General features: G+C 44.2%; 1 protein-coding gene across 1 annotated transcript in view; it reads left to right on the top strand.

Annotated features, from left to right (window-relative positions):
- LOC122552172 (protein Niban 1-like) overlaps window positions 1–25079 on the top strand; it is a 153497-nt gene that overhangs the window by 95653 nt on the left and 32765 nt on the right. The window contains exons 9-11 of the mRNA XM_043694711.1: window positions 2439–2606; window positions 4518–4633; window positions 14304–14408. Coding sequence (XP_043550646.1) covers window positions 2439–2606; window positions 4518–4633; window positions 14304–14408 — 389 coding nt within the window. The remainder of the gene's footprint in view (window positions 1–2438; window positions 2607–4517; window positions 4634–14303; window positions 14409–25079) is intronic.

Below are 25079 nucleotides of genomic sequence, written 5' to 3'. Positions count from 1 at the left end.
CCATCCCAGGATCCTTTGCTCATGGGATGTTTCATGAACTAACATTTATGACCCTTGTACTGAGGGGCTTGTTGTCAAAGAGCAGTCACTTGCATTTAGCAGATCTGGAGTCACATGTAGGTCAGACTGGATAAAGACAGTAGATTTCTACCCCTAAAGGGGATTATTGAACCAGATAGGTTTCTAAAACAGCACCAGGTGATAATTTTTGAGACTGGCTTCATGTTTTTAATTAATTGAGTTTAAATTCCGCTTGGTGCCATCTTTGAATTTGAACCCATATTCCCAGCATATCAGCTTGGGCCTCTGGAGTACTTGTCAAGACAGGATACTGCTATGTCACCGTCTCCTCTGGAATGGTGAGGATGGGGGTAAGGAATAATGGGCCTTCTTGGTGCAGCTGTAAGGGGTCAGGGGAGAGATGTTCAGATGATTCCAGAACAGTGTAAGGCACAAAATGCAAGCCACCCTCACTGCCCCCATCACTGTTGCAGCAGTGTGTACCATCTGCAGGACCTCCCAGGGCATCTAGAGGGACAAGGGCAGCAGGTACGTGGGAACTCCACCCACTCAGATTCAATTCCAAGATTCTTACTAACCTGACTTGGAAATATATCGCTGTTCCTTCACTGTCGCTGGTTTAAAATCCTGGAATTCCCTCCCTAATGGCACTGTAGGTAGCCAAATGGGGTAGGCAATGGCTTTGTGTTATTATTGTTCGACTATAATCCAGAATAAGGTAATGTTCTGGGGACCCAGGTTTGAATCCTGTCTTGGCAGAAGGTGGAGTTTGAATTCAATTTTTTTTAAAAATCTGGGATTAGGAATCTAATGGTGACCATTAATGCATTGTCAATTGTTGGAAAAACCCATCTAGTTCACTAATGTCCTTTAGGAATGGAAACCACCTTCCTTACTTGGTCTGACCTACATGTGACTCCAGACCCACAACAATGTTAACTGCCCTCTGGGCAATTAGGGATGGGCAATAAATGCTGGCTTGGCCACTGATGCCTACATTCTGTGAATGAATAGAAAGAAAAATAAAAGTATACTGTGACTTCAAGAAGGGCAGCACACCAGCACCTCCTTAAGGTCAGTTAGAGACAGACCAACAATGCCCACATCCCAAGAATATTTCTTTGTAAGTGTACTGGATATGTGATTATAATTTATAAAGTCACAGAGTCATACAGCGTGGAAACAGACCCTTTGGTCCAACCAGTCCAAGCCGACCATAATCCCAAACTAAGCTCGTTTCACCTGCCTGTGATTGGCCCATATTCCTCCAAACATTTCTTATTCATGTACTTATCTAAAATGTCTTTTAAACATTGCAACTGTATCCGCATTCATCACTTCCTCTGGAAGTTGATTCCACATGCGAACCACTCTCGGAATAAAAATGTTGCCCCTCGTGTCTTTTTTAAAATCTGTAACCTCTCACCTTAAAAATATGGCCCCTAGTCTTGAAATCCGCCATCCTAGGGAAAAGACACCTGCCACTCATCTTATCTATACCCCTCATGATTTTATAAATCTCTATAGGGTCACCCCTCAACCTCCCACGCTCAAGTGAAAAAGTCCCTGTCCAGCCTCTCCTTGTAACTCAAACTCTCCATTCCTGGCAACACCCTGATAAGTCTTGTCTGAACCCTCTCCAATTTAAAAATATCCTTCGTACAGCAGAAATGACCAGAACTGCATACAGTGCTCCAAAAGAGGCCTCACCAGCGTCCTGTACAACCACAATATAATGTCCCAATTCCTATACTCAAAGTTGTGGTTCATACTGTGCAGTCTTCAGAGGAGGAGTCCCATAAACTCTATGTTCCTCATGACTAGAGGAGTTGAGTCAGGAGTAGGTACTTGGTCTGTGTAAGGGGTACATCCCCAAAGTTTGTGTATATATCAGACACTCAGCAAGCAGCAGTGACTACTGTCGCTTCCTGGCAATGCAGTAGTTATGTTACTGACTCAGTCACCACTTTAAATTGCAGTGTTACAGTCTGAGGATTGGAATTCTAGTGCCGAACAACGGGGTGGAAATCAAACAGCAAATCCTTAGCAGGCCTGGCAACATTGGTGGATAGAAAAATAGTGTAGATGTTTCCGGTCGGTGACATTCCCGGCCAGTTAACTTGCTGCATTTCTCTATCCCCCTGACCTGCTGGGTATTCAAAATGCCTCTGGCAGACATCTGACGTCTGCAGCATTTAGCTGGGATAGTTGTTAAAACTTAACCGGTCCACACTACATGTTTTGTGAAAATAAGTCATCATCCACTCTGGTCTATATATAACTCAGGGCCCTGATCAGTATGGGCCGTTGTAGGTCTGCCCTTCAACACGAACACTCAATAAGACCTTCAGGTTGCTTTAATTTACAAGAGGCGCTATCTAAATGCAGACCTTTTTTGTTGGCTGTTCCCTCTTTAGGTGTCGCAGATAATTACTGGAAGGAACAGTACACAAACTGCCCGACGGATCACCCTCTGTTCCTGTGGCACCCCTATCGCCCACACCTCATTCTCTGCTTCCACACTGCAGATGACCTTCGCTACTGGAGCGCACTCCTCGCTGATGGAATTCGCCACCTCAACACTGGTACAAACCTTAACAACATCCGACACATTGCCAACTCGCTTCCCTGAAGTGGGTTTTACACTGTAACGCGTGTCTCATATGTCCAAGTGGAATCACATATTAATGTCCTTGTGGGACTCGATGAGTTCCCTTGGTCACAGGCAATGGCCTGCCCAACTGGAACTCAACACCTGAGCCCTTTAGGAAGCAGACTCAGGAAGGCTCTCTTGTGGTGTAGTCTCTACCACTGGACCAAGAGGCTCTTGTTCAAGTCCTGCCAGTTCAGAGATCTGTAATAACACCACTAAACAGTTTGATTAGAAAAATAAGTTATTTTTTTTTAAGAAGCAGACTCAGGGATGAGTCTACAGAATTGTCTGTCTGAGGCTGGAATAGCCAATGTTACTAGCTCTGTTTTGGTGTTGGCAATACAATGTAGCTGTGTTTCCAGCACTGAAACAGGCCATTTGACCCATCTATTCTATTCAGTGTTTATGATCTGTGAGAGCTTCCTCCCATTTTAGATCAGCTCCTCCAATCCGTGTAGTAACCTGACTTTTTCTCTCACATTCTTTCACACCAGTTTCCCCTTATATGAGCATTGCAGCTCTGATCCTTCAACCTCTGTGCATTAAACCCACAGCCCACTCCCAATGACAAGGGCCACATGGTTCAGCAGCACCTCAGGATCTGTCCAGGTTTAAACCCAGGCTGCAGTGAGGGGGTGGGAAAGGCATCTCCCTCAACTCCTCAGAAACCTGATGAAAGGAGATTCAAGTAGCAGCAGGACAAATATCAGTTTACCGCAAACACAGTCAGAGGGTCAACCGGAGACATGTCCTGGGAGTGTTTGATGAGGACAGTATAGAGGGATCTTTACTCTGTATCTAACCACTTGCAGTTCCCTGTCCTGGGAATGTTTGATGAGGACAATGTAGAGGTATGATTTGGAGTTGCCAGTGTTGGACTGGGGTGTACAAAGTTAAAAATCACACAACACCAGGGGGTTAGCTGTTAACAATGGTGATAGCTAGACAATGTGTTGAAGGTATTAGCCCCCTGTGTTCTATGTCTATGCCATGATGTTTAGATTGATTCTAATCTAAAAAGTGAGATAACAGAGTTTTACATAAATTCATGCAGTTTTTGAGCTTAACAAGCTTAAAGGCTTAACAAGACAATCAATTTTTCAATGTATAATTTCAATTACATCACACTGCAAATTTTTGCTATAGATTCTGTGTTACGATCGAGCCCTCCATTATCACCTGATGAAGGAGCGTCGCTTCAAAAGCTAGTGTGCTTCCAATTAAACCTGTTGGACTATAACCTGGTGTTGTGTGATTTTTAACAATGTAGAGGTAGCTTTACTTTGTATCCAATGCTTTGCTGTCCCTGTCCTGGGAGTATTTGATGGGAGAAATGTAGAGAAAGCTTTAACTCTATATCTAGCCCCATGCTGCCCCTGTTCTGGGAGGTTTTGTTGGAGACAGTGTAGAGGTAGCTTTACTCCATATTTAACCCTGTGTTGTCCCTGTCCTGGGACAGTTTGATGGGAGTACAGTGTAGAAGTAACTTTACTCTTTTTCAAACCCATGCTGCCCCTGTACTAGGGGGTGAGGGTGTTTGATGGGGGTACAATGTAGAGGAAGCTTTACTCAGTATCTAATCCTGTGCTATCCATGTCCTGAGGGGTGTTTGATGGGAGGGGGAAGGGGCAGCAGTGTAGAGGAAGCTTTACTCTATATCTAATCCCGTGCTGTCCTTGTCCTGGGAGTGTTTGATGGGGACAGTGTAGAAGGAGCTTTACTCTGTATCTAATCCTGCAGTCTATTTAGAGGGAACTTTAGCAGTGCTTGTGTGATACATAGCTATAAAAATAGATCATAGTTTGCACAATTTGACGATATGACGGTGCTATTTTCATCATAGTGCTCTTCAGAAAGGATTCTTTTGAAGTTCGGGCGTTCCTGGAAGCCGTGCGAGTATGCAGGATGCAGAAAGGACAGTACGGAGTCTGTGACTTGTATTTCGGTTCAGAGACAGAGGTAATGTTATCGACCAATTTTCAAATTTCGTCACGTTGGCAACTGTGACTGCTGTGAGAGAAAAGTTTTCACTTGTATAGCAACTTGCATGGCCTTAGGATTCCCCAAAGCATTTTTCAGTAAATTCAATACTTCATTTTGTGACAGGCTCAGTGATCAGTTTAGTGCAGTAAGCTCACACACACAGCAAAGTGATAGACCTGCAGCTTTATGGAGGTTCGGTTTAGGACCAATAGTGGCTAAGGCATTGGAGGGAATTCAGGGTTCTTCTTCAAAGGTTGATATGGGATCTTCAACATCCAGCTGAGAGAGCAGGCAGGACTTCAGCCTTGTTATTTATTGGATGTCTCCATACTGAAGGATGACATTTACTGAGAATCACACGTCTTGAATATTCAGGTGACTGAACAAAACGATTATCATCCTGTTGACCTGTTCCTTGTCTTCCTCTGGAACACCAGCCATTTAAGATTTCAGCACTTTCAGCAGGGGAGATGCTTTCTAGTCATCCCTACATCACCGTACCAAATCTATTGTAGATGATTTTGCAGGAGTGTTTTTTTCTTGAATGCTTGTGGATTTTGAGTCTTTAAAAGGAAGACAGCACTTTGGACAATGACACTGGAGTCTGGCTGGCATTGCTCATCAATCTGTTCAGAGATTGCACAGCAGGTGGGACTTTGAAGCTGTGCCTTCAGTCAGCCTTCGTTACACGTTGTGGCCTGTTTTATGGAGTAAAATTTAAATAATTTTCTGATTCAGCAATGAGTGCTCACCACTGAGCCATGGTTGACACTGAAAGAAGAAACTGTGCTCACTGTGAAATCAGTATACATCTTCTGGACAGAAGGGGAGAAAGATAAAATTATTTCAGATAGCTCTCTTTTCCCATTTATCGCAATGATTTGCTGCTGCTTTTGTTGCTCATCCCTAATTGCCCACCAGAGGGCAGTGAGCAGTCACCCAAATTACTGAGGGGTGGAGTGGTCACATGTAGGCCAGACTCTGGTAACGACAGCAGATTTCCTCCCATAAGGGGCATTTCCTCCCATAAGTAAACTGCCAGTTCTGAGGAAGGATCACTCAAACTGAAATGTTAACTCTGATTTCTCTCCATAGATGCTGCCAGACCTGCTGAGTTTTTCCAGCAATTTCTGTTTTTGTTTCTGATTTACAGTATTCACTGTTTTTTTTTTGTTTTTTTACTCATATTTATACTGAACTCAAGTTTCAACTTTAGTAATTGTAACAAGGTCAGCCAGGTGCACCTCATAGAATATGAGTTCCTTGATTCGGGCTGTTAATCTAGTTCAATCAGGGAGCTCTGACTGATAGATAGAAACAGGAGTTTCAGAGGTTCTGTTCATTCTGAGAGCAGGCTTTGAGGGAGCTGGATGAGTGTTAAGGATGTCCTCGTGCAAATAAAGAGTGACTTGGTGGCGGGATACTGAAGTTATTTCAGTGTCAATGAGACTAAAAAAAAATGCTCCTGAAGAAATTTTCTCGCAACAGTTATTGGAGTTGGGGTAAGCATTTCTGACATCATACTGTTATTTGGAGGCTTGATTCATTAGATCCTGCTGTCGAAGACTAGGATCTTTTGACTATGTTAAGATGGCTAATGAGATGCTAAGAGACCGTTTGATGTGTGGGATTAATGATGTGCTGAAAATGTGTTGCTGGAAAAGCGCAGCAGGTCAGGCAGCATCCAGGGAACAGGAGAATCGATGTTTCGGGCATAAGCCCTTCTTCAGGAATCTTCAGGGATTAATGATGTACCAATGCAAAAGCGCCTACCAGCTGAAGCTCAACTAGGCACGACAACTGGCTTCATCATTGGAAAATGCAGCAAGTGAAAGCATTATGAGTTACAGGGTAAGCCGATGGAAGTGGATACCTTTACCAGTCTGACTCAGCCTGGGGAACACCACTTGAGTGAAGGCAATTGCATAGCTTCACTCCGGATATATCCTGATCAGGATCCTGGTTAGGCCAAGGCAAAACCCCGAAACAAAGCCAAGCCTCGGCCAAATGGTTGAAATTCTGTTCAGAACCCAGGCCAGTAGGCCATTGTAATTGCTGCTGGTATGCAGACTCAAGAGTGCAAAGGACTCCTGCTGGGCCTGAGTCCATTGACTGATATCCATGAGAGTGCACACCCTGGAAAGCCCAACTACATCTGGCTTGGAACAGTTAAATTGATTAGATTAGATTAGATTCCCTACAGTGTGGAAACAGGCCCTTCGGCCCCACAAGTCCACACCGACCCTCCAAAGAGCAACCCACCCAGACCCATTCCCTTACATTCACCCCTGACTAATGCATCTAACATTATGGGCAATTTAGCATGACCAATTCACCTGAGCTGCACATTTTTGTACTGTGGGAGGAAACCGGAGCACCCGGAGGAAACCCACGCAGACACAGGGAGAATGTGCAAACTCCACACAGTCAGTCGCCTGAGGCGGGAACTGAACCCGGGTCTCTGGCGCTGTGAGGCAGTAGTGCTAACCACTGTGCCCACGGTGGCTTAGAGACTTCCAAATCAGAACCAATTAAAATAAACTTCTGGTTAAATGATCACCTGGTTCTAATGGAAGTCAATACCAGTGTGGCTATATCAGTGATCGCAGATCAGTCTTTACTAACATTCACTCTGGACTCCAATCCTTATGATCGCTCAAAAGCTCGGCCAGATTGAGAACCTACAGCAGGGAACCTTGACAGATTATGGGTACAACTTTGGTTGTAGTCTCTTAAGAGAAGCAGTTGGGGCATTTACTAGTTGTGGTACAATAAGGCTTGGGCCCAAGTTTGACAGGGCGAAATTGGTTGAGGAAAATTCACCTCAGTAGCTCAACATTTCTCAATCAGAAGATGGCCTGAGTGAAGTCCTAATTAATTACCCGGAAGATTTTCAGGAAGGTCTAGGGACTATCAGAGGAGCTAAGACCACCTTCCATGTTGACCAGGAAGCAATTCCATGATTCTGTAAAGCCCGCCCAGTGCCGTTTACCTTACGGGCAAAAGCAGAGGCAGAAGACTGGGAAATGAAGGAATCATCAAATCATCAGTTTGCGGAATGGGAGCACTGGTCGTACCAACTGCGAAGCTCAATAGATCAGCTCACCTTTGTGGGGATTTTAAACAAAAGGTAAACCGCTTTTTGCAGCTGGATAAACACCTGATCTGTCACGTAGAGGATTTATACACAAAGCTGGCAGGGATGGCTATCCTTCACAAAGCTGGAAATGTGCCATGTACAACTGCAGTTGCAGTTAGATGAGGATTCCTAGAAGTATGCAATAATTAATACCCATAAGGGTTTGAACCAATATACAAGACTGCCACTTGGGGTATCATCAGCCTGAAGAAGGGCTTATGCCCGAAACGTCGATTCTCCTGTTCCCTGGATGCTGCCTGACCTGCTGCGCTTTTCCAGCAACACATTTCCAGCTCTGATCTCCAGCATCTGCAGACCTCACTTTCTCCTATCATCAGCCTGTGCCATTTTTCAGCAGATGATGGAGTTCATTCTACCTGACGACACCATGTGATGTGCTAATAACAGGGAAGACCAATAAAGAGCACTTAGAGAACTTGAACGTAGTTCTTAGGCATTTCTCCCAGGCAGGTGTACATCTTAGAATGGAAAGATGTGTGTTACAGACACCCCAAGTATCTGCTTGGGCTACTTAGTTGACAAAACCGGGTTACACCCTTTGGAAGATAAAGTGAAGGAGATCAAACATGCCCCGGTTACCACATCTGTCCAGGAACGTTCATCTGTTCTTGGATTGGTGGAGTGTTCATACAGAAACTGGCCTCCATTCTGGCACCCTTACATCCTCTTGGAAATTACCTTGTAGCCAAGATGTAACTTTTAGAGAAGTGACAAAGCAGTTACAATCTCAAGCAAAATGTAATGCCTTCCCGTATGGCACTGAGGTAGTGTCGGCTCACAGATGGTCCAATGGAAAGGAACACCCAATAGTGCATACTTCTCAGACTTTGACTGATGCAGAGCGTAAATATGTTCAGATACAGAAGGAAGATTTGGCAGTGAGTAAGTTTCACCAATACCTTTATGAACGTAAATTTGTAATTGTAACAGATCGCAAATGCCTGTTTATCAAAGAGGCTTACTCAAAGAGGACAAGACTTCAGGCTGAATTCAGTGAGGGGTTTTCATTCAAAGTGCATACAATTGCAAGTTGGAACACCATCAAGGAGACCAGGTAGTAAATGTGGATGCCTTGAGCTGTCTCCCACTGGCAGATACACCAGTGATGGTGCTGCTAATAGAGTCATAGAGATGTACAGCATGGAAACAGACCCCTCGGTCCAACTCGTCCATGACGACCAAATATCCCAACCCAATCTAGTTTGACCTGGCAGCACCCAGCCCATATCCCTCCAAACCCTTCCTATTGATAAACCCATCCAGATGCTTTTTAAATGTTGCAACTGTATCAGCCTCCACCAGGCTGCTCTGGCAGCTCATTCCACACATACGCCACCATCTGCATGAAAAAGGTGCCCCTTAGGTCTCTTTTATATCTTTCCCCTCTCACCTTAAACCTATGCCCTCTAGTTCTCAACTCCCCCACCCCAGGGAAAAGACCTTGTTTACCATATCCAGGCCACTCATAATTTTATAAACTTCTATAAGGTCACCTTCAGCCTCCACGCTCCAGGGAAAACAGCCCCAGCCTATTCAACCTCTCCCTATATCTCAAATCCTCCAACCCTGGCAACATCCTTGTAAATCTTTCTGAACCCTTTCAAGTTTTACAACATCCTTCCGATAGGAAGGAGACCAGAATTGCATGCAATATTCCAAAATAACCAATATTGCACGCAATAACCAATGCCCTGTACAGCCACAACATGACCTCCCAACTCCTGTACTCAGTACTCTGACCAATAAAGGAAAGCATACCAAACGCCTTCTTCACAGTCTTATCTATCTGCGACTTCACTTTCAAGGAGCTATGAACCTGCACTCCAAGGTCTCTTTGTTGAGCAACACTTGCTAGGACCTTACCATTAAGTGTATAAGTCTTGTTAAGATTTGCTTTCCCAAAATGCAGCACCTCGCATTTATCTAAATTAAACTCCATCTGCCATTCCTCAGCCCATTGGCCCATCTGATCAAGATCCTGTTGTAATCTGAGGCAACCTTTTTCGCTGTCCACTACACCTTCAATTTTGGTGTCATCTGCAAACTTGCTAACTATAACTCTTATGCTCACATCCAAATTGTTTATATAAATGACTAAAATTGGTGGACCCAGCACTGATCCTTGTGACACCCCACTGGTGACAGGCCTTCTGGTTTTAAACTATCCGGACACCCTTCTAGTCACCGCTGACAATATCCAACAGTGGACACAAAATGATCTGATCCTAGCAAAAGTAAAACAGCTAGTAGTGACGGGGAAAACAAAAGGGTCATCACAATCAGAATTGAAACCTTTCTGAAATCCAGTGAGACCAGCTCACTGTAGAGGACAGTACTCTGTTATGGGGAGCAAGAGTTATTATCCCAAGAAAAGGAATTCAGCCAGATGCTGGCTGAATTCCACTAGGGTCATCCAGGGGGTTCCAAAAGGGTGGCAAGAAGTTAAGGCTGGTGGAGAGGATCGGATGCAGACATAGCTGCATTGATGTGGCAGTGCCCAGAGTGCCAACAAAGGGAAAATTACCCCCGGCAGTTCTCCTACATTTGTGGAAATGGCTGGGTAAATCCGGACTCGGTTATACATCGACTACCTTTCATGCGCTCAATGTTCTTAGCCATTGTGGATGCCCACTCAGAATGGCTGGACCCAGATAGAGTTCATTTGTCAAAAATGGCGATGACAATAGAAAAACTGCAAATATCTTTTGCAGTACACAGTCTTCCGGAAGTGCTGATCACAGACAACAGGCCATCATTTACCAGCAGGAAATTTGAGTATTTCTTAAAGTCAAATGAAATTTAGCATATATGGACAATTCCATACCATCCATTATCCAATGGTTTGGCAGAAAGAGCAGTCCAAAGTTTGAAGCCAGGCTAAAAGAAACAGCCTATAGCTTCACTGGATAGGAAAAGTGAGGACGGCAGATACTGGAGATCAGAGTTGAAACGTGTGGTGCTGAACAACACAGTAACCTATCACCTTCACAGCTACCTTCCCTCCAGTCCCACCCCCACCCTCCTATTTATCTCTCAGCCTCCTTCCCTCCACTCTCCGCATGAAGGGCTTATGCCTCAAATGTCCTTGGATGTTGCCTGACTGGCTGTGTTTTCCAGCATCACTCTTTTCAACAGCTTCACCAGAGACCAAACTGTCCCAGTTCCTGTTTGATTATCAGACCAACGTAAAGCAATTACAAGGATGGGTCCAGCAGAGTTGCTAATGGGGGAGAAGACTCCACACTAGGTTAAATCTGGACCTTGGCGAGGTAGAGGTGGAGGGGTTAAATGGAATCAGGAACGCCAATTCTTGACACAATATTCCTCTAGGGAAGAGAGACAATTTACTTCAGAGGACAAAGTTTGCTGTAGAAACCACACAAATGGCCCTGCATGGGTAAGAGGCATAGTCAATGCAAGGCCAGGTCCTGTGAAGTATAAGTTCAGTTCGTCAGGTGGTCCTGAACAAGTATGTGGACCACATGAAAGCTGCAACCTCACAAATGGGACAGGATCAAAATATACTGGGCCCTTAAGAATAGCTGGACAGGCTGACGGAACCTATGGTTCTCCCCATCTGTCTAGCATCAAAGAAACCTCAAGTCTGAGATGGACACAGTGGATGTCACAGCCTCAACGTCTTTACCGTCTGAAGAAGAGGACAATTTTCTTCCGAGATGCCCCAGGTGCCAGAGACAGGCTACAGTCTGGTAGACGCTGCCTGTATCTGAGGCCAAGGAACCAGACTTAGTGAAAAAATGCACCAGAACAGGCAACAAGAAAAAGAACAGAACCCTGGACTTTGTCAGGGAGAGATGTGGTGGATTGTAAGAAGGTCAGCCAGGTGACTGTCATAGAATATGAGTTCCCTGATTGGGCTGTTGACCTGGTCCAATCGGGGAGCCATGGCTGACAGATATAAACAAGAGTGTGATATAGACCAGGCCAGACCCTCTCAAAGTATTTTAAGAGGGTAGCCTGGACCCTAACCTTTTCCTATGTTCAAGGCAGATACGAAGTGGGTGTTCCAGCTGTGATGCAGCTGGTCAAACCACTCAGCTCTAAGCAAACAGAATTTATTTAAACACTGCAGTTGAAATATGAATAAAAGAAAGCAGAATTTAGAATAGCTTAACTATTGGAAAACTTAATTGACCCAATACAGTAACTGTTACTAATTAATTGTTCTAATTCAGTAACATCCCATAAACAGACCCTTTGTCAAAAAGGTAAATTCAAACATGGATTCTTACAGGCAGGAGAGAACAACATCCAAAGAGAGATTTCAGAAGAAAGTCAGAGGAATTAGATTAGATTACTTACAGTGTGGAAACAGGCCCTTCGGCCCAACAAGTCCACACCAACCGTCCGAAGAGTAACCCACCCAGATCCATTCCCCTACATTTACCCCTTCACCTAACACTATGGGCAATTTAGCATGGCCAATTCACCTGACCTGCACATTTTTTTTGGACTGTGGGAGGAAACCGGAGCAAACCCAGGGAGAATGTGCAATTTCCACACAGTCAGTTGCCTGAGGCTGGAACTGAACCTGGGTCTCTGGTACTGTGAGGCAGCAGTGCTAACCATTGTGCCACCGTGCTGCCCTTCTTTACTGAAGCTTGCAACTCCCCTGGACTCATACATCTAGTGACTGCTACAGCTAAAACAAACTAAAAAAAGCCTGAACTGGGAGAACTGGCCACTCCCATTGTTAAACTAGACCCTTCAACACCTCTGCCTTTCTGACCTCGCTTCAAAAAAAACCAAGGACAAAATAAACTCTTTAAAATGACAGCATCATCACAAGTGTCAGACATCCTGCTCACTCTGAGAGCTGGCTCAGTGTAAAGGATTCTCCACATGCAAATATAGGGTGACTCAGTGACAGGATACTGGCATCTTGTGGAGTTATTTCACCAACCATCTGCCATTGTGGGATTTGAACCAATTACTCTAGAATGTAGTTCTCAATTACAAAGCCAAAGACATTGCCACAAGTCCTTCATCTCCAGTTCACACAAGACAGCTCTAGTGAGTAGTGACCAAAGGTCACCTAGAGTCAAAACATTAGCTTGTCCATTCTCCATGGATACTGCCTGACCTGCTGTGATTTCAAACCTTTCTTGCTTTCAGTGACCAAAGAACTGGGTTAGGTATAATAGCTCAATGTCCTGTGATGGTATTTATGTCCAATAGGTGGCTCTCTGCTGTAAACTGGGTGGGGCAGCTGTTTAACCTTCTTTGGAGTCTATTTATGGACTCCTTCTCTTAGATATAAACTATGCAGAAAATACATGAGTTTTTCTGTCCTACTAAGCAGCTTGGCAATCTCTTGTGTGAGGCTTGAGTTCAGTGGTGTACCACAAGGATTAATGCTGGGTCCACTACATTTTGTCATTAATATAAATGATTGGGATGTGACTGTAAGAGGTATGGTTAGTAAGTTTGCAGATGATATCAAAATTGGTGGTGTAGTAGACAGTGAAGAAGGTTATCGCAGAGTACAACTGGACCTTGATCAAATGGGCAGATGGAGTTTAATTTAGGTAAATATGAGGTGTTGCATTTGGTAAGGCAAATCAAGGCAGGACTTATACAGTAAATGGTAAGGTCCTGGGGAGTGCTGCCGAACAAAGAGACCAAGGGGTGCAGGTACATAGTTCCTTGAAAGTGGAGTCATAGGTAGACAGGGTAGTGAAGAAGGTGTTTGTACGCTTGTCTTCATCGGTCAGTGCATTGAATACAGGAGTTGGGACACCATGTTCCGGCAGTACTCCACATTGGTTAGGCCACTTTTAAAATACTGCATACAATTCTGGTCACCCTTCAAGAGGAAGGATGTTATTCAACTTGAGAGGGCGCAGAAAAGATTTAGAAGGATGGGGAGAGGCTGGGACTATTTTCCCTGGAGGGTCGGAGTCTGAGTGATGACCTTACAGAGATTTATAAAATAGCGAAGGACATGAATACGATGAATAGCCAAGGTCTTTTTCCCAGGGGAGGGGAGTCCAAAACTAGAGGGCATAGGTTTAAGGTGAGAGGGGAAAGATCTAAAAAGGACCTGAGGGTAACTTTTTCACATAGAGGGTAGTGCATGTATGGAATGAGCTGCCAGAGGAAGTAGTAGAGGGTGGTACAATTACAACATTTCAAAGGCATTTGGATAGCAACATGAATAGGAAGAGTTCAGAAGGATATGGACCAAATGCTGGCTAATGGGACTAGATTAATTTAGGATAACTGGTCGGCATGGACGAGTTGGGCAGAAGGGTCTGTTTCCGTGCTGTGTGAATATGACTTTATGACCTATTTTTGATGGCAGTGTACAGCAGGCAAACATATCCCAGAACATTTCACTGTGCCCTGCTCAGCGTGCTGTCATACCAAATGACTTGTCCAGCTTCAGTGCAGGGAAGCAAAGTGTAAACTGCCTCAATGTGATGCTCATTCCATTTGTCAATTTGTTTTTTGACCTCTCTCCAGATCCTGAGTAACATGGTGATGGAGGACTTGTGTCCTGTGTTGGAATCTCAGCTCCTTCCTCATATCCGAGGGCCAGAGAGTAAACGCAAACAGACCTGGCTGAAAGTGAGTACTACCTGAGCGACAGGTTAAAATAAAAACTCTCTGCAGTTTTTACAGCTCTGTGTCCTTTGTTATCTCTGTACCCTCAAGTCTCTCCATCTACCCAAACCTCCTTTTTCTATCTTACTTTCACTCGATGCTGTCAAACCCATTTCTCCTCTCGTTCTGTTTCTGCCTATGCCCAAACTATCTTTTTTAACCTGTGGGCACTGTAGGCTGATCTAGCATTTATTGTCCTTTCTGAACTTATTAGACACAGTTAAGAGTTGACCACATTGCTGTGGGTCTGGAGTAACATGCAGGCCAGGCCATGTAAAGATGGCAGAATTCCTTCTTGAAGGGGGTGGGAAACAAACGGGTCTTTATAATAATGGCTACATTAGATTGCTTTTCATTCCAGATTTTAATTGAATTGAAATTTTGCCATCTGCCCCATTCAGACTCCAGGTCACGAGCCTGAGTTTCTGGATTAGGAATCCATAATGCAACCTCTTCAGTCCCTTTTCACTCACTTATTTTGTCGTGGCCCTCTCTCTTTGTCTCTGTGTCTTTCTCATTTATTGTGAGTGTTTCTTTCTCACTGTCTATGCTCTGTTCATGAGACATTCTCTAACTCTCTCCTTCACTGTATTTTTGTTTTCCTGTCTGTCCCCTGTTCCCCTTTCTCTCAGTCACCATTTTTTTTCATGTCCTTCTGTGTCTCTGTCCTTTTTTCCCTCCTTCTATGCTCCTCTCTCACTCAATATTTCCCCTTTCATCACTGTCTCTGTCCCTTATTCTTTTAGTGCTTGATTCTCTCTATATCTCCCTGTTTTTATCCGTCACTGAGCTTCCATCTCTCTCTTTCGCCCTATGCCTCTCTCACTCTATGCTGTCTCCTCTATTGCCCAATATCTCGCTCTCTCTAGTCCCATGTCTCAATCTCTACAGTGAAGAAGCAGGCTATTCAGCCCATCAAGTACACCAACCATCCAAAGACCGAGCCACCCAGGTCCCCACCACCACCACATCCCCGCCCCTGCCACTCCAACCCTATAACTGCATTTCCCATGGATAATCCACCTAGCCTGCACATTCCTGGACACTGTGAGCAATTTAGCATGGCCAATACTTCCTAATTTACACATCTTTGGACTGTGGGAAGAAACCTGAGCATCCGGAGGAAATCCACACAGACATGGGGAGAATATGCAAACTCCACACAGACGTTCACCAGAATCAAAGCCAGGTCTCTGGTGCTGTGAGGCAGGAGTGCTAACCACGAACCACCATGACACCTCTTCCTTTCTAGCCACCAATGTCTTTCTCTATCTCAATTGCCTCCCTTTTTGCCCTGTCACTCTCTCCCTGTCTGTCCTATTCCTGTGTGTGCTCTTTCTCTTTGCCTCAGTGTATCAGTCCCACTCTCTTTCTGTCCTTGGGCTTCCTTTTTGCACCTTTTCCAACTCTCCCCTGTTTTCCACGCCCCTTTAGCCTCTGTTGTGAAACTTGCTGATGAGTGGTTCAGACATCTGCCTGAAATTACTGAACTTCTTTTCCATTGCCAGCTCTTGTCAGTCTCCTCTGCTCTTTTCTGTCGCAACTCTATTTTGCCACGTGTTCAGTTTATTTTCCCAAAAGGCTGAGGAACTTAGCTTCTACTGCATTCCACACAGTTCACAAAATTTCCTTTCCTCTTTGCCGAGTGGATCATGTTTCAGATTTCTCATTCGATTATGTCCTTAGCTGTGCTGCCGCAGCAGTTATTCCCTTCATTTCATGACTCAGTTAAAGCATAAGAAAATAATGAAACCTGTTGGATAAAATCACTTTTCTGGGATTCACAGTGATGTGCCAATGTTCTAAGGCAGTTATTGCCTGTGATTGAATTCCAAATCCAATTATTGAATCCAGCTAAGGAGCTGACCAGTTCAGATAGTCTCTCGCCAAAGTAAAGAAAGAAGGACTTGCATTTCATAGAATCCCTACAGTGTGAAAGCAGGCCATTCACCCCATCAAGTCCACACTGACCCTCCGAAGAGCATCCCACCCAGACCCATGCTCCCTACCCCATCCCTGTAACCCTTCATATCCCTGGACACTATGAACAATTTAGCATGGCCAATCCACCAAACCTGCACATCTTTGGACTGTGGGACGAAACCGGAGGAAACCCACGCAGTGAGTCACCATGTCGATGTGAGGGGCAACATTTTTACACAGAGAGTGGTTCATGTGTGGTATGAACTTCCAGATGAAGTGGTGGATGCAGGTACAGTTGGAACGTTTAAAAGACATTTGGATACGTTCATGATGAGGAAAGGTTTGGAGGGAGATGGGCTAAGTGCAGGCAGGGGTACAAGTTCAGTTTGGAAATATGGTTGGCATGGACTGATTGGGCCAAAGTGTCTGTTTTCTGTGCTGTGTGATTCTATGATTCCCTTCACACTACTTTAAGAACTTATAAAGACAAGTAAGGCCAAATTAATAATGGATAATCCTTTAAAGGGAAAAAAAAGTCCCCTAGGAAACTTAATTGAATTAAAATGTGATTCTGGGAGATTATACTGTACTCTAGCCCCTATGGCACTAACTGAACGAGAAAGTCTCACATGCACCAGAGAAAATTGCATGCTGCCTCTCTGAGGGGTAACCCTATTGCAGTTTATAAAATAATGAAGGGCATGGATAGGGTAAATAACCAAGGTCTTTTTCCCCAGGACAGGGGAGTCAAAACTGGATGGCATAGGTTTAAGGTGAGAGGGGAAAGATTTAAAGGAACCTAAGGGCTAACTTTTTCACACAAAGGGAGGTATATTTATGGAATGAGCTGGCAGAGAAAGTGGTGGTTGCAGGTACAATTATAACATCTGAAAGACATCTGTATATGTTCATGAACTGGAAAAGTTTGGAGGAATATGGACGAAGCGCAAGCTCGTGGGAGTAGTTTAGTCTGGGATTAATGTTCAGCATGAACTGGTTGGACAGAAGGGTCTGTTGCTGTGGTATATGACTCTATGACTATGTGAGAACATAAATAATCCAGCCTGATGAGTCATCTACAGATCGAAATGTGAGACTAATTGTACCTCAAGCAAATGTTCATTTGGCTACACAACTGTGCAAAATATGACTATTAAAGATCATTTTACTTAGAATCATAGAGTCATTCAGCACAAAAACAGACCTTTCAGTCTAACTCATCCATGCCGATCATATATCCTAACCTAATCTAGTCCTATTTGGCAGCATTTGGTCATATCCCTCTCAACCCTTGCTATTCACATACCCATCCAGATGCTTTTTAAATGCTATAATTGTGCTAGCCTCCACCACTTCCTCTGGTGGCTCATTTCCTGAACCATCTTCTGTTTGAAAATGTTGCCCCTTAGGTTTCTTTTAAATCTTTCCCTTCTCACCTTAAAACCTATGCCCTCTAGTTTTGGATTTCTCTACCTCAGAGAAAAAGGGGTGTCTATTAACCGTATCTATGATTTTATCTTGATTTTATAAATCTCTATAAGGTCACCCCTCAGCCTCATATCCTCCAGGGAAAACAGCCTCAGTCTAATCAGTCTCTCCCTATAGCTTCCACTCCGGCAACATCCTTGTAAATCTTTTCTGAACCCTTTTAAGTTTTGCAACATTTTTCCTATATCAGGGAGACCAGAATTGAATGCAGTATTCCAAAAGTAGCCCAACTAATGTCCTGTACAGCCATAAAATGACGTTCCAACTCCTCCACTCAGTGCTCTGACCAATAAAGGAAAGCATACAGAATGTCTTCTTCATTATCTTATCTACCTGAGACTCTACTTTCAAGAAGCTATGAACCTGCACTCCAAAGTCTCTTTGTTCAGCAACACTCCCCAGGACCTTACCATTAAGTGTATGTATCCTGCCCTGATTTGCCTTTCCAAAATGCAGCACCTCACATTTATCTAAATTAAACTCTATCTGCCACTCCTCGGACCATTGGCTGATGTGATCAAGGTCATTGTACTCTGAGGTAACTTTCTTTGCTGTCCATTAAACTTCCAATTGCTCATGAGATCGATACTGTTTTACAGGTGCAATATTTGTGACTCCATTTTTGACAATGAACATCCCTCCCCCTGTAATCCCCCAGTCGGCCCAGCCCAAAAATATCACCATGGCAGTTTGGTGTTAGAATAGAATCCCTACAGTGCCGAAACAAGCCATTCAGCTCACCAAGTCACTAAAGAGCATCCCACCTAGTCCCACCCTGTTCCAGTAACCCAGCATCTCGCATGGTTAATGCAACAAACCTACACATCCCTGGACATTTCAGGCAATTTAACATGGCCAATCCACCTGGCCTGCACATATTTGAACTGTGGGAGAAAACCCACACAGACACGTGGAGAATGTGCAACTCCATAAAGACCAGTTGCCCAAGGATGGAATTGAACCCAGGTCCCTGGCACTATGAGACAGCAGTGCTGACCACTGTTTACAAGGATATCTCTGTACTGCACGTGTGGAAAGACTGATGTCAAAAATATATGACAGCAACCTTGGGGGTAAAGATGTGGGCAAACCACCTCCAAAACAATGTGGTCACGTAAAGTCGTGGACAATTGGCCCCTCTGCAGGGGGTGGTGGGCTACTAAGCCAGGATGAGGAACAAATTGGAGAAACCTGAGGGAAAGATTTTGATATTTGGAGACACATAATGGGTCATTGAGTAGTGTGGCCCAATGGTCTGAGAGCCTGAGTCTAGGTTACAACCTCTCTGGAGGTATTCGTTCAAATCCTACCTTATGTTTCAGTTTCTTGTTATGAGTGATTGTTTTATGACCTAGTCAAGATAATGACAGGGACCAAGTGAGGATATATTTAGGGAAAGACACTCTAGGTGCTGGTTGGCACTGTGCTGAGAAAACTGAGCCATGGTTCAAGATCAGGAAAAGATTTTAAAACGCATGTGGGAAACTTCACATGTTTCACCAAATACCCAGTCCTGGCCCGCATTGATGTTGGTAAGCATGCCACTGTAATTATTATAGACAAGCTGGTTGGTTTAGCATCGAAATAGAGGAGTGTGGTAGACCACAGTTTGGACACAGGCCATGAAGAGACTATCAGTCCAGCTTGCCTGTAATGGCTCACTAAATGAATGATTTGTCTGGCTGCCCTTTGTTCCTATAACCCTGCCACTACTCTTTTTTTGATAAAATCCAATTTCTTTCTAATGCCTCAGTTGAACCTGCCACACTCTCAGGCAGATCCCAAACACTTGCTGCATGAAAAAGCCTCTCCTCGGGTCACCATTAATTCTTTAGGCAATTATCTTAAACCTGTATCTTCTCCTTCTCAATCCTTTCACCATTAGGAACTGTTTATCTCAATCTACCTTGTCCAGACCACTCATAATTTTGAATACCTGTATCAAATTCGCCTCTTCTCCAAGGAAAGCCGTACCAACTTTTTCATTCAGTCCACATAACTGAAGTTCCTGATCCCTGGAGCTACTTTCACAAATCTCTTCTGCATTCTCTCTCTAATGCCTTCACATCATTCCTGAAGTGTGATGCCCCAAAACTGAATTGCAATATTCCAGCCAAGGTCAAGCCACTGTCAATATAAACTTTACATAACTTCCTTGCTTTTGTACTCTATGCAGCTGTTTATGAATGTTAAGGGTATTCTTGAACATAAGAAATAGAAGCAGGAGTAGGTCATCGAGCCTGCTCGGCCTATCAATAAGACCTTTTCATGGCCTCAGCTCCACTTCCCCACCCGCTCATCATAATCCTTAATTCCTTTACTGTTCAAAAATCTATCTTTGCTTTTAAAACATTCAACAAGGTAGCATCAATTGCTTCACTGGGCAGGGGATTCCACAGTGAACAAGTTCCTCCTCAACTCAATGTTAAATCTGCTTCCACTTATTTTGTGTCTGTGCCATTTAGTTCTTTATTAAATACATTGTCAATCTCCCGTGACTTATGCACATAGACAACCAGGTCACTCTTAGCCTCTTTAGAATCATGCCTTTTATTTTTTATCATAACTTCACATTCTTCCTGTCAAAATTAATCTCTTTGCATTTTTCTGCATTGAATTACATCTGCCACTTGTCCACCCATTCCACCAGACTTTCTCCCAAGTTTTGTATCATCTGCAAATTTTCATTGGTTCATAGGTTCGTAGGATATAGGAGCAGAATTAGGCCATTCAGTCCATCGAGTCTACTCTGCCATTTGATCATGACTGATATGCACCTCACCCTCATTTCCCCCCTTCTCATAGCCCTTCAACCCATTACCAATTAAAAATCTGTCTCACTCCTCCTTAAATTTACTCACTGTCCCAGCATCCACTGCACTTTGGGGTAGCAAATTCCACAGATTTAGAACCCTTTGGGAAATGTTGTTTCTTCTCACTTCTGTTTTAATATTATCCTAAGACTATGACCTCTCATCCTAGGATTCTCCACAAGAGGTAGCATTCGTTCCACATCTAGTTTATCCATACCTTTTATCATCTTGAATACCTCAATTTCATCTTCCCTCATTCTTCTAAATTCAGAGAGTATAGCTTTAAACTGTTCAATGTCTCTTTATACGATGGTCAAGAAGGCACAACAACGCCTCTTCTCCCTGCAGTGGCTCAGGAAATTTGGCATGTCCTTAAGTACCATCACCAACTTTTACAGATGCACCACAGAAAGCATACTCTCTGGGTGCATAACGGCCTAGTATGGCAACTGCTCTGCCCAGGACTGTAAGAAAAGATAGAACATCACGGAAGCCAATCTTCCATCCATGGACTTTGTTTACATGGCTCATTGCCATGTAAAGGCTGCTAACATCATCAAAGACTCACTGCAACCCAGTAATGATCTCCTACAACCTCTTCCGTCAGGCAGAAGATAAAGAAGCCTTAGCACATGTACTACACACATCTGGAGTATTGTGCACAGTTTTGGTCCCCTTATTTGAGGAAAGGTGTAATGGCATTGGAGGCAATTCAGAGAACGTTCTCACTAGATTGATCCCAGAGATGAGGGGTTTGTTGTATAAAGAGAGATTGAACAGTTTAAGGCTATACTCTCTGAATTTAGAAGAATGAGGGAAGATGACATTGAGGTATTCAAGATGATAAAAGATATGGATAAAATACATGTAGAACAGATGCTTCCTCTTGTGGTGCGTTCTAGGATGAGAGGTCATAGTCTTAGGATAAAGGGTAGCAATATCAAAACAGAAGTGAGGAGAAACAACTTTTCCCAAAGGGTTCTGAATCTGTGGAATTTGCTACCCAAAGTGCAGTGGTTGCTGGGACAGTGAGTAAATTTAAGGAGGAGTGAGACAGATTTTTAATTGGTAATGGGTTGAAGGGCTATGAGGAGAAGGGGGGAAAAATGGAGGTGAGGAGCATATCAGTCATGATCGAATGACAGAGCGGACTCGATGGGCTGAATGGCCTAATTCTGCTCCTATATCCTACGAACCTATGAACCAATGAAAATTTGCAGATGATACAAAACTTGGGAGAAAATCTGGTGGAATGGCCGGACAAGTGGCAGATTTAACTCAATGCAAAAAGATTAATTTTGACGGCAAGAATGTGAAGTTATGATATAAAATAAAAGACACGATTCTAAAGAGGCTAAGAGCGACCTGGTTGTCTATGTGCATAAGTTACCATCACTCCTGGGAACTTGGCACTTTCCACCCTCTTAACTTCCACTCCGTTGATGTAGATTGGGGTGAGATCTCCTCCTTTCTTCCGTTCTTTAATTGATCAGGTTTTTAGTTTTGCTGACGTTGAGAGAGGTTATAATCATTGCACCATGTCACCAAGCCCTCTATCTACTTTCTGTATTCTGACTTGTCATTGTTTGATATCTATCCTACTACGGTGGTGTTGTCAGCAAACTTGTAGATGGCATTCATTCGGAATTTGGCAACACAGTTGTGGGTGACCAAGGAGGGGGGCTGAGAACACATCCTGGTGGGGGTTTGGGGGGGGTGCTCCAGTGATGAGGGTTGTCTATCCCCATTGATTGCTGTCTATGGGTCAGGAAGCTGAGGATCCAGTTGCAGAGGACAGAGCCAAGACCAAGGACTTGGAGTTTTGAGATCAGTCTGGAGGAGATAATGGTGTTGAAGGCAGAGCTGAAGTCGATGAGCAGAAGTTTGACATAGGTATCCTTGTTGTCCAGATGTTCCAGGGATGAATGCAGGGCTAGGGAAATGGCATCCACTGTGGACCTGTAGGCAAATTGTAGGGGATTGAGGCAGGCTGGGAGACTGGAGTTGATGTGAACCATGACCAGCCACTCAAAGCACTTCATGATTATGGAGGTCAGAGCGACTGGGTGGTAGTCACTAAGGCATGTTGCAGGTGCTTTCTTATGCACTGGGATTACAGTGGTCTTCTTGAAACAGGTGGGAACTTTGGTTTATAGGATAAATAAGTTGAAGATGTCAGAGAATACCTCTAGCAGCTGGTCCACACAGATCTAAGTGCATGGTCAGGGACTCTGTCCGAGCCAGTCGCTTTCCTTGGGTTGACTCTCAGGAAGACCAATCTGATGTCTGCAGCGGGAATGGAGGGAACAAGTCCATCCGGAGCTGTCATGGTAGGTGACACCACACTGCTGGCAATCTGCTCAAACCGAGCATAGAAAGCATTGAGCAGATCAGGGAGGAATATGTCTTTGTCCACTTGAACAGCTTGGCTAAGGGAGCAGTAAGTTCTGGAAAACAAGTCTTTGTCAAAATGCTGTCAGGGCCCATATCCTTTGCAATATCTAGTGCCTCCAAACATTTCTTGACATCATATGGGGTTGGGTTGAGTAAAGACTGATTCTGTGATGCTAGGCATCATTAGAGAAGGCAGAAATGGATCATCCACTCGGCTTTTCTGGCTGAAGGTTGCTGCAAAAGCTTCAGCCTTATCTGTTGCACTGATGTATTGGGCTCTTGCTGCATTGAGGATGGGGATACTTGTGGAGTCTCCTCCTCAGTGAGTTGTTTAATTGTTCACCACCATTTTTCACTGGTTGTGTCGGAACTGCAGAGCTTCGGACTGATCCTTGGTTGTGGGATCGCTTAGCTCTATCACTTGCTGCTTATGCTGTTTGGCATGCGAGTAGTCCTGTTTGGTGGCTTCTCCAGGTTGACACCTCATTTTTAGGTATGCCCGGTGCTGCTCCTGGCATGCCTTCCTGCACTCTCCACTGAACCAGGGTTGATCCCCTGGCTTGATGGTATGGTTGAGTGGGGGATATGTCAGGCCATGTGGTTGCAGATTGTGCTGGAGTACAGTTCTGTTGCTGTTAATGGCCCACAGCATCTCATGAATGCCCAGTCTTGAGTTGCTAGATCTGTTAAAAGTCTGTCCCACTTAGCATGGGGTGATGGTGCCACACAACATGATGGAGGTTATTCTCAAAGTGAAGGTGGGAATTCATCTCCAAAAGGACTGTGCGGTTGACACGCTTACCAATACTGTCATGGACAGATGTATCTGCAGTTGGCAGGTTGGTAAGGATGAGGTCAAGCATGCTTTTCCCTCACATAGAACATCGAACATTACAGCATAGTACAGGCCCTTTGAACCTCGATGTTGCAGCGACCTGTGAAACCATTCTGAAGCCCATCTAACCTACACTATTCCATTATTATCCACATATTTATCCAATGACCATTTAAATTCCTTTAAAGTTGGCGAGTCTACCACTGTTGCAGACAGTGTTTTTCATGCCCGTACTACTCTCTGAGTAAAGAACCCACTTCTGACATCTGTCCTATATCTATCTCCCCACAATTTAAATCTCTCAGCGGAGCAGCTCACTCTCTCAGCGGAACAGGTGTGGGCTGTTTGGCAGTGGCTGCTTGAAGGCTCGGTGACGTTTGTTTTACGGTTTAAATTTGAAAGTTTTTTTTTAAAAAAGCGCAGAGCGGACCCGGAAACTTTTGAAAGGACGATGGATGAAGACTCGCTATCTGAGGTAGTTTGGGTTGAGGTTAGGAATAGGAAAGGTGAGGTCACCCTGTTAGGAGTTTTCTACAGGCCTCCTAATAGTCCTAGAGACGTAAAAGAAAGGATTGCGAGGATGATTCAGGAGAAGAGTGAAAGTAATAGGGTGGTTGTTATGGGGGACTTTAACTTTCCAGATATTGACTGGGAAAGCTACAGCTCAAGTTCGTTAGATGGGTCGGTGTTTGTCCAATGTGTGCAGGAGGGTTTCCTGACACAATATGAAGACAGGCCAACAAGAGGTGTGGCCATACTGGATTTGGTTCTGGGTAACGAACCAGGCCAGGTGTTAGAACTGGAGGTAGGTGAGCACTTTGGCGACAGTGACCACAATTCGGTGACTTTTACTCTAGTGATGGATAAGTGTGCAGTGCAGGGCAAGAGTTAAAGCTGGGGACAGGGAAATTATGATGCGGTGAGGCACGACTTAGGATGCGTGGCTTAGAAAAGTAGGCTTCAAGGGAAGGTCGCAATTGATATGTGGAGCTTATTCAAGGAGCAACTATTGAGTGTCCTTGATAAGTGTGTACCTGTCAGGCAGGGAGAAAAGTGTCATGTGAGGGAGCCGTGGTTTAATAAGGAATTGGAATCCCTTGTTAAAGGGAAGAGGGCAGCCTATGTAAAAATGAGGTGTGAAGGTTCAATTGGGGCGATTGAGAGTTATAAGGTAGCCAGGAA

Source organism: Chiloscyllium plagiosum, chromosome 8 (assembly GCF_004010195.1).
Source record: "Chiloscyllium plagiosum isolate BGI_BamShark_2017 chromosome 8, ASM401019v2, whole genome shotgun sequence".
NCBI classification, from domain to species: Eukaryota; Metazoa; Chordata; class Chondrichthyes; order Orectolobiformes; family Hemiscylliidae; genus Chiloscyllium; species Chiloscyllium plagiosum.
Note: the sequence above shows the minus strand (reverse complement) of the source record. Positions and strands in the feature narration are given on the sequence as shown.